This window comes from Urtica dioica, chromosome 4 (assembly GCF_054948205.1).
Source record: "Urtica dioica subsp. dioica isolate 48M chromosome 4, U.dioica_male_clone48M_v1_H2, whole genome shotgun sequence".
NCBI lineage: Eukaryota > Viridiplantae > Streptophyta > Magnoliopsida > Rosales > Urticaceae > Urtica > Urtica dioica.
Window position 1 is genome coordinate 22,620,180 of NC_142759.1, and position 9,656 is coordinate 22,629,835.

Consider the following 9,656-nt stretch of genomic DNA (forward strand, 5'->3'; position numbering starts at 1 on the left):
ACATAAGAGGTTAAATGGTTTGTTCTTATCTTGTCTCTAGAAGTGCACTGGTCAATTCAGTACCTTCGGAAGATACCTAGAAGAACTATAGAGTTCCTAACTCTCAATGCCTCATAACCAGACATCATAGATTCTTCTAACAATCATACTGAGGTCAATAGTCCTTTGACCCTAAGATTGCGAATATATCGTTTTAAGCAAACTACGAAGAGTTTGTTCATGCAAATCTACATTTGTCTCTTCGTAAGTTGTTAAGTTTGTTTATGGACTAAAAGACTATGGTTTTATCATAAAGCTTCAGACAAGGAAGATTGAATGAACGTTTCAACTTTATTAATGAATGAATAGGCAATTACAAGCAAGAGTCTTTATGAGACTTTATTACATCAAATGTTCAAAATAAAGACTACAACTCTTCTTGTGGGCACCATTGACAACAATGAACTACTCCATTAACAAGCTAGAGTACACTGTTACCAAGCTTATGGAGGAACTTCACACTACTGTAGGTCTCACTAAGAGAAAGAGGAATCAAGGAGAGGCACATGCTACTGAGCACAAAGCCTCCGCCTCTAGAACTGAGAAGGGACCTTACAAGGCCGATAAAAAGAACTGTCCCGCCTATCTCAAAGCAAAGGAACATAGTATTGTACTAGTTACCGAAGCATGCTTAGTAGCTGATAATGTATCAACGTGGATTCTTGACTCCGCTGCTACTAACTATATTTGTTGTTCCTTGAATGGTTTCAAGAAAACCAAAAGCTTAGAGGAAGGCGAGTTCTGTTTCAAATGGGGTGATGGGAGCCTGGTGTCTGCGAAGGCTGTGGGATCCGTGACACTATCTTTTGAAGACCGCACTTTAAACTTGAATAATGTTTATTTTGTTCCTACCTTTGGGAAGAACTTAATAACCGTTGCTCGTCTTCTTGAGCAATATTATTGTTTAAAGTTCATAAAGAATGGAATTCGTATTTCGTTTCCTGATAATTCTTTTGTCACTGATGCATGTATGAAGAATGCTCTTTTTTACATATATCCCACTCAACCTTCTCTTTTAGACACCGAAATAGATAATGATCTAATTAGGGAGCCAAAGAGGATCAAACTTTCTGAATCCTCCGATCTAACAAAATCAACATACCTCTGGCACTTGAGACTTGGTCATATCAGTCTAGATAGGATTAAGAGACTTGTGAGGGACGGTCCAATCCAAGACTCTGCAATAGGTTCACTACCTACTTGTGAATCCTGCATAGAAGGAAAATTGACTACGCGACCTTTCTCCGATAAGGGTCGAAGAGCCACTGAGTTGCTGGAACTAGTACATTCTGATGTATGTGGTCCGCTCAACCAACAGGCACGTGGAGGATACGAATACTTCGTTACCTTCACCGATGATTACTCACGATATGGGTTTATCTATTTGCTCAAACACAAATCCGAGACCTTTAACGTATTTAAGGTCTTTAGGGCTTTAGTGGAAAAGCAAACTAGCAAAGTGATCAAAACCCTTCGATCTGATCGAGGTGGTGAGTATATGTCTAGAGAGTTCGATGATTTTCTTAAAGAAGAAGGTATCGCTTCTCAGCTTACCGCACCTGCACACTTCAACAAAACGGAGTGTCAGAGAGAAGAAACCGAACTCTTATGGAAATGGTTAGATCAATGATGAGTTACTCATCACTCCCTCTTTCCTTTTGGGGATATGCCCTCGAAACAACCGCTTATATTCTGAACCAATTTCCGTCCAAGACGGTTCCTGGTACTCCTGATGAACGATGGACTGGCCGTAAAGTGAATCTTGGCCGCATCAGAATTTGGGGTTGCCCTGCACACGTGCTAAGGCAAAAGACTAGCAAGTTGGCTAGTAGGTCAGAATTGTGCTTGTTTGTGGGATATCTAAAGGAAACCAAGGGTTTTACTTTCTATAGTCCCGAGGACGATAAGACATTCGTTAGCACGAATGCCCGTTTCCTTGCGGAGGATTTTATGAAAGATGCAAAACCTAGAAGCAAAATTGTGCTTGAAGAAAATTTGGGTGAGGAAGCTTCTACCTCATCATAAAGAACTGTTCTTACTCCAAATGAAACACAACCTAACTCATCAGAATCTCGTCAAGTAGTACTTCAACGTAGTGGGAGGGCTACTCAAAAGCCTGACAGGTACATGTCTTATGGAGACTCTCTTGTAGCCGTCTCTGACATGGATGATCCTGTTTCCTATAGCCAAGCGATGGCTTGTTCTGAATCAAACCTTTGGCTTGACGCCATGAAAGTTGAAATGCACTCGATGTATGTCAACAAAGTCTGGAAACTTGTAGACCTTCCTGAAGGGATTAAACCCGTAGGGTTTAAGTGGATATACAAGAAGAAAATGGGTCTTGATGGGAACGTCGAGACGTTCAAAGCACGACTTGTGGCGAAGGGTTATACCCAACAAGAAGGGATTGACTATGAAGAAACCTTCTCGCCAGTCGCGATGCTTAAATCCATCCGCATACTCCTATCCATAGCTGCAGCTCTCGACTATGAGATCTGGCAAATGGATGTCAAGACAGCCTTTCTGAATGGCAATCTTGACGAGCGCATTTACATGGCTCAACCAGACGGTTTCGTGGAAGAAGGTCAAGAGACCAAGGTTTGTGAGTTGCTTAAGTCAATTTATGGATTAAAGCAAGCATCTAGGTCATGGAATATTAGATTCAATGAAACTGTAAAGAGCTTTGGCTTTGAACAGTCAATAGATGAGCCTTGTGTTTACAAGTTAATACACGAAGGCAAAGTTGTGTTTCTGATACTATATGTCGATGATATACTACTCATTGGTAATGACGTGGGTAAGTTATCTGAGGTTAAGGTCTAGCTGGCAAAGCAATTCGATATGAAGGATCTAGGAGAAGCCGCGTACATTCTGGGGATCCAAATCCTTCGAGATAGGTAAAACCGGACCTTGTCACTCTCTCAAGCATCTTATATTGATAAGGTAATGGATCGCTTCTTGATGCTAGACTCCAAGAATGGTCAAACACCCTTTAGGCATGGAGTTTCACTCTCTAAGGTCCAGTCTCCCAAGACTGCACAAGAGATTGAAGACATGAGGAAAATTCCTTACGCCTTCTCCGTAGGAAGCCTCGTGTATGCTATGCTTTGCACTAGACCTGACATCTGTTTCGTCGTTGGCGTAGTTAGTCGTTTCCAATCCAACCCTGGACCCGAGCACTGGATTGCTGTTAAGCATGTTCTTAAGTATCTTCGAAGAACTAGGAAGTTGATGCTTACATACTCAGGTACTGACCTGACTATGACGGGATATACCGACTCCGATTTTCAAGCGGATAAGGATTCCAGGAAATCCACTTCGGGATCTGTGTTCATCCTTAATGGTGGAGCTGTTGTGTGGAGGAGTATTAAGCAATCTTGCATTGCTGACTCCACAATGGAAGCAGAATATGTGGTTGCTTGTGAAGCATCCAAAGAGGCTGTATGGCTTAGAAAATCCTTAAGTACTTGGAAATTGTTCCAAACTTCGACGAGCCCATGACCCTTTATTGTGATAATAGTGGGGCTGTCGCTAACTCAAAGGAACCTCGAAGCCATAAGCGCTCTAAGCATATAGAGAGGAAATACCATTTGATTCGAGAGATCGTGCAGCGCGGAGACGTGGAAGTGAAGAAGATCTCAACGGTGGACAACCTAGCAGATCCAGGTGCGGTAAGCTGAGAAGCGATACCTTCTTCTTTAAGAAATTCATCGAACTCTCCAGACATATACTCACAACCTCGATTAGATCGAAGGGTTTTGATCACTTTGCCAGTTTGCTTTTCCATTAAAGCCCTAAAGACCTTAAATACGTTAAAGGTCTCGGATTTGTGTTTGAGCAAATAGACAAAACCATATCGCGAGTAATCATCAGTGAAGGTAACGAAGTATTCGTATCCTCCACGTGCCTGTTGGCTGAGCAGACCACATACATCATAATGTAATAGTTCCAGCAACTCAGTGGCTCTTCGACCCTTATCGGAGAAAGGTCGCTTGGTCATTTTTCCTTCTATGCAGGATTCACAAGTAGGTAGTGAACCTCACAAGTCTCTTAATCCTGTCTAGACTGATATGACCAAGTCTTAAGTGCCATAGGTATGTTGATTTTGTTAGATCGGAGGATTCAGAAAGTTTGATCCTCTTTGGCTCCCTAATTAGATCATTATCTATTTTGGTGTCTAAAAGAGAAGGTTGAGTGGGATAGATGTAGAAAAGAGAATTCTTCATACATGCATCAGTGACAAAAGAATTATCAGGAAACGAAATACGAATTCCATTCTTAATGAACTTTAAACAATAATCTTGCTCGAGAAGACGAGCAACGGATATTAAGTTCTTCCCGATGGTAAGAACAAAATAAAAATTATTCAAGTTTAAAGTGCGGTCTTCAAAAGACAGCGTCACGGATCCCACAGCCTTCGCGGACACCAGGCTCCCATCACCCCATTTGAAACAGAACTCGCCTTCCTCTAAGCTTTTGGTTTTCTTGAAACCATTCAAGGAACAAAAAATATGGTTAGTAGCAGCGGAGTCAAGAATTCACATTATCAGCTACTAAGCATGCTTCGGTAACTAGTACAATACTATGTTCCTTTGCTTTGAGATAGGAAGGACAGTTCTTTTTATCGGCCTTGTGAGGTCTCTTCTCAGTTCAAGAGGCGGAGGCTTTGTGCTCAGTAGCATGTGCCTCTCCTTTATTCCTCTTTCTCTTAGTGAGACCTACAGCAGTGTGAAGTTCCATCATAAGCTTGGTAACAGTGTACTCTAGCTTGTTTATGGAGTAGTTCATCTTGGAAGTATCAAGAGATACGGGGAGAGTTTCTAAGATCATATCTATGACATTCTTCCCATCAATCTCAGATCCTAGGATTTCCATTTTATTTAGATAACTAATGATCAGTATCATAAAGTCTCTAACAGGAGTCCTAGCCTTCATTCGACAGTTCATAAACTGTCGGACTGCTTGTAGCCTTTGCCCTCCAAAGATCTCAAGGAGATTGTTGGGCATGTCGGCGGCAGTCTCGAAGTCACGATGTTGTTGTTGCAACACATTGTTCATTGATGCTAAGATATAGCACCTCACAATCTCATCGAAGCAGAGCCAGGCCGCCAAGGCGTCTTTGTCCTCTTGAGTTGAATCATCATTCGTCAGAGGAGGACACGGGGTGGTGAGTACCCATTTGTGCTTGGTAAGGATTATGTCGAGGTTATGTTTCGAATCTACGTAGTTTTCATTTTCGAGTTTGTTCGAGGAAAGGATGAACGAGAGGAGGTTGAGAGACATGTTGCCTATATAAGTTGAAACAAGTTTATGATTAGTCTTTGGTTTAGGATTTAAGTTTCTTTAAGACTTTGATAAAATCCAAAGGTGTTATAAACTAAACGATAATTTACTCCTTCGAGGAAGGCCGCAAAAAATCTCCATTTATAAGTAAATGACACATCATTAATGCTTAGTCAAGATGTCAATACACCAATTTTGACTAGCCACCTTTTAAATTGGTTTGATCACTCACATCCTTTCGCAGGGCCTCGAGGGAGGATTACTAGGGATTGAGTCTAAGTGTGTAACCAACCACTTAGTCCAAAAGATTGACTTTGAAAAACAATCCGCCGAGGGGAGGTCTTGTCTCATTGTCTCACTTTCGGATTTAGCTCATTGAGCAATGATCAGTGCAAAGCGCCCTTGAGTACTCTCATTTAAGAGAGGGCCACGACGGTGACTCTTAGTCTAGCGACAATTGCACTTTTCATTAGTGTTGGGGATCGTGGGTTACAAACAACAAGTATAACCCTCCCACTTAGTTTTTGGAGTTGGTACATCGACTCTTATAAGTTCGGAAACGGTTTTCCTTGTTATAGAGCGATAGAGCTGACAACTAGAAGAGAATCCTAGATATTCATGTTCAGAGCAGTATTAGTGCATAAAGGCACAAGGTACATACTCGATCTTTTCCTATTTTTTATTTCGGGAAAGTGCGGGAGGGAAGTGTGAACTTCAACTCACTCAGAAAGTTTGAGTTTACACATCTTTTTATTTTTCGGCTTGTCTACAAGGAGACCTCCCACTTAAATTTTCAAGAGCATATAGATTTTGAACATATGTGATATAAATATAGTTTTGAAAATATTTTGAAAATTTATTTGATTTGGATGACAAAATATTTTTCAAGTTTGAAAGTGAAAACGGTTTTTCAAAATTCAAACTAGTTTTGTAAATATTCAATTTAAATAAAACTTTCAAAAATCAAAACATTTTAATCTTACACATCATGTTTATAATCTTATAAAAAACATTTTTGCTCAAGAAATTTTTCTCATTATAGTTCTATAACTCATGGTAGTGGGGCTGAAAATTCGGAATTCTAAAAAACTGGAGTTTCGGAACAGCCGCGCACCTCGGAGTAAAATCGCCATAACTGGCGGCTCCGATGTCCTTTTGACCAGAAATAGGTGGCATTGGACAGAGAACAGACAGATCTTTAATTTGATTCAAGAATCATTAAATTTATATTTCTGAGCAGAGAGTTATGCCACGTTTACTGCGGGTTTACTCCAGCTCGAAGAAAAAGAAATAATTAAAGCTTGGTCCTTTTTAGGTGCGAAAAAGAATCGAGTGTAACGGAACATTTTATGAAGGTTGTTAAAGCTTTTATTTGTGTTTTATTAGCAAGGTAATAACATGATATAAAAGAAATAACAACAAGCATAAAACGATTCAAGTAAAAATAAGAAACTAGTAAGACAAGAAAACTAGTCACAAAATTTTACTCGAAATTTCTCAAACCTTTTAAACACGTTTTTCAATATAAAAAAATTAAAAACTTTTAGAACTGATTCTTATGTTTTTTAAAAACATCCCAAACTCATAGAAAATCAACATGATATTTAATTTAAAGGCAAGAGCAATAAATTAAAAAAAAATCTAAGATAACAATTCTAACTTGTCACAAAATTAGTAAACTTTCGAAAACGATTTTCAAGCTCATATTTTTAAATACATGTACATGCTAATCTTTGTCCATAGCTCTGATACCATTTGTTGGAATTGATCTAGGGTTTAAGAAAAAGTTTAACGCTTCGCAAAGCGGCGGAATTTTAAAATTTTTTTACTAACCTAGACAAAGAGCAAGTACATATAAATAAAAACTATAATGGCCGTGAGGTTTTAACTTCATTTGTAATCATATGACAATGTCAAAAAATTTATTGACATTCATTTCATGCTATGTCTCAAAAGACAAAAAGACCATTTTGACAACTTTCGTTTTTGTTTTGACTTAGCTTCTAGTTTAACTATTCCTAATCGATGCGATTCGTGACAGTGACCTCATGGATCCAAATGAACAAAGCTTGAGCTAAAAACTTGGACTCAAAAGTTCACAAACCTTTTCCAAGTTTAGCTTAATGTCAACTGACTCCACTAAAGAGTTGACACTGAAAATCTCTCGGTTCAAATGAATTTATTTTCTACTCAAGAATTCAACCTAATTGTAATGAGTGGATCCACAGAATATTATCAGTGTTTACCCATCATGAATATCATCAGCTAGTCGGGATTTACAAAATTACCATTTTACCCTTCTAGCTGTTATTTCCTCAACTCCTTTGTCGCTTGTGAATAAGTTAGAAACAATGTATTGACAAGGAGCTAACAAGTCACATTGTTTCATCAAAAAGAGTCAAGACTCAATTTGGACACTGGCCAGTTCATTTATTCACACTCCAAGGAACAAAGCATGATGTGATATACATTGCATTTCAGCAATCTTGTACATGAATTCCATATCTATGAAAACTTCACAAAGTTACTCATGACATTCTCACAACTTAGTACTTCACCAATAGGCCTTGTTCGGAATCACATAGTGAGTCCGAACTCTGACTTTCTCAAATGAGAATACTAAGGTGTGAAATGACATGTCTCATTTCAGGATTAAGGTAAGCACGATGCAATTCATACGTAGTGACTTCGAGACATAAGAGGTTAAATGGTTTGTTCTTATATTGTCTGTAGAAGTGCACTGGTTAGTTCAGTACCTTCGGAAGATACCTAGAAGAACTATAGAGTCTCCAACTCTCAATGCCTCATAACCAGACATCATAGATTCTTCTAACAATCGTACTGAGGTCAATAGTCATTTGACCCTTAGATTGCGAATATATCGTTTTAAGCAAACTACGAAGAGTTTGTTCATGCAAATCTACATTTGTCTCTTCGTAAGTTGTTTAGTTTGTTTATGGACTAAAGACTAAGGTTTTTATCATCAAGCTTCAAAAAAGGAAGATTGAATGAACGTTTCAACTTTTTATTAATGAATAAGCAATTACAAGCAAGAGTCTTCATGAGACTTTATTACATCAAATGTACAATATAAAGATTACAACTCTTCTTGTGGGCACCATTGACAACACTGCATTCCACGGGTGGCGGATCGGAATTCCGTCCGTGTGCTCGATGTAGTATGTTTCGTCATGAATGACTTTGCGAACTCTATAAGGGCCTTTCCAGTTTGGGCCCAGGACGCCGGCGCCTTGCACTTGTGTAATCTGAAACACCCGTCTAAGTACGAGGCTTCCGACGGCAAAGGTTCGCCTTTTGATCTTGGAGTTGTAGTATTTTTCAACCTTGCGTTTCTGTGCAGCGAGGCGGTTGAGCGCTTCTGACCTTTTTTCGTCGATTAAGTCTAACTCCAGGCTCATGGCCTCGTTGTTGTTTGCTTCGTTGAGTATATCGACTCGGAATGTGGGGATCTCAGTATCGATCGGAACCACGGCTTCGATCCCATATGCGAGGGAGAATGGCGTTTCGCTGGTGGCATTTCGCGCGGTTGTCTGGTAAGCCCACATGACGAATGGTAGCTCTTAGGCCCAAGCGCATTTTTTGTCTTCGAGCTTCTTTTTAAGATTTCTCTTGATAGTCTTGTTGACTGCTTTGACCTGACCGTTGGCCTGAGGATGACGCGGCGAGGAAATGTCTTGCAGATCTTTAGTTGATCGCAGATATCTCTTACTCGCGTGTTATCGAATTGTGCGCCATTGTCGGTCACAATCGAGGCGGGGATGCCGTGCCTACATATGATTCTTTTCCAGATGAAGTTCGTTGTATTCGCTTCAGTTATTTTGGCGAGCGGCTCGGCCTCTACCCACTTAGTGACGTAGACTATGGCAACTATGGCATACTCGTACTGTCTTGGTGCTTTAGGGAGCTTGCCAATGATGTCCATGCCCCATTTTGCAAAGGGACGCGGGACGACGATGCTGCTTAATGGGGTCGGCGGCTGTCGCGCGATTTCGGAGAAGCGTTGGCACTTGTCGCAGCGCCTTGCCCAATCACAAGCATCTCTTTTCATGGTAGGCCAGAAATAGCCTTGCTTAAGCGCTTTGAGTGCGAGGGAAATTCCAGCAGCGTGATTCCCAAAAATGCCCTTGTGTATTTTGCGGAGGACCTTGGTCGACTTGAAGCTATTGAGACATCGGAGCGTGTACTTGGACGCTAAGACTCTCAGCTTATCGGCTTCCTTGCGGTCTTTGGGGAGTTCCCCTCTTCGCAGAAACTCGATAATTGGGTCCATCCAAGTAGGCTGAGACGCAACCTCTACGGTCTGGATTTCATCT

At 40.3% G+C, this 9,656-nt stretch overlaps 1 protein-coding gene across 1 annotated transcript in view; it reads right to left on the minus strand.

Annotated features, from left to right (window-relative positions):
* Positions 1–9,265, minus strand: part of LOC149401264 (uncharacterized) — a 29,469-nt gene extending 20,204 nt beyond the window's left edge. Inside the window, exons 1-2 of the mRNA XM_089610643.1 lie at positions 9,053–9,265; positions 8,667–8,873 (exon numbers count right to left, since the gene is read on the minus strand). Of these exons, the coding sequence (XP_089466769.1) occupies positions 8,667–8,873; positions 9,053–9,265 (420 nt within the window). The remainder of the gene's footprint in view (positions 1–8,666; positions 8,874–9,052) is intronic.
* Between the last annotated feature and the right edge of the window lie 391 nt (positions 9,266–9,656).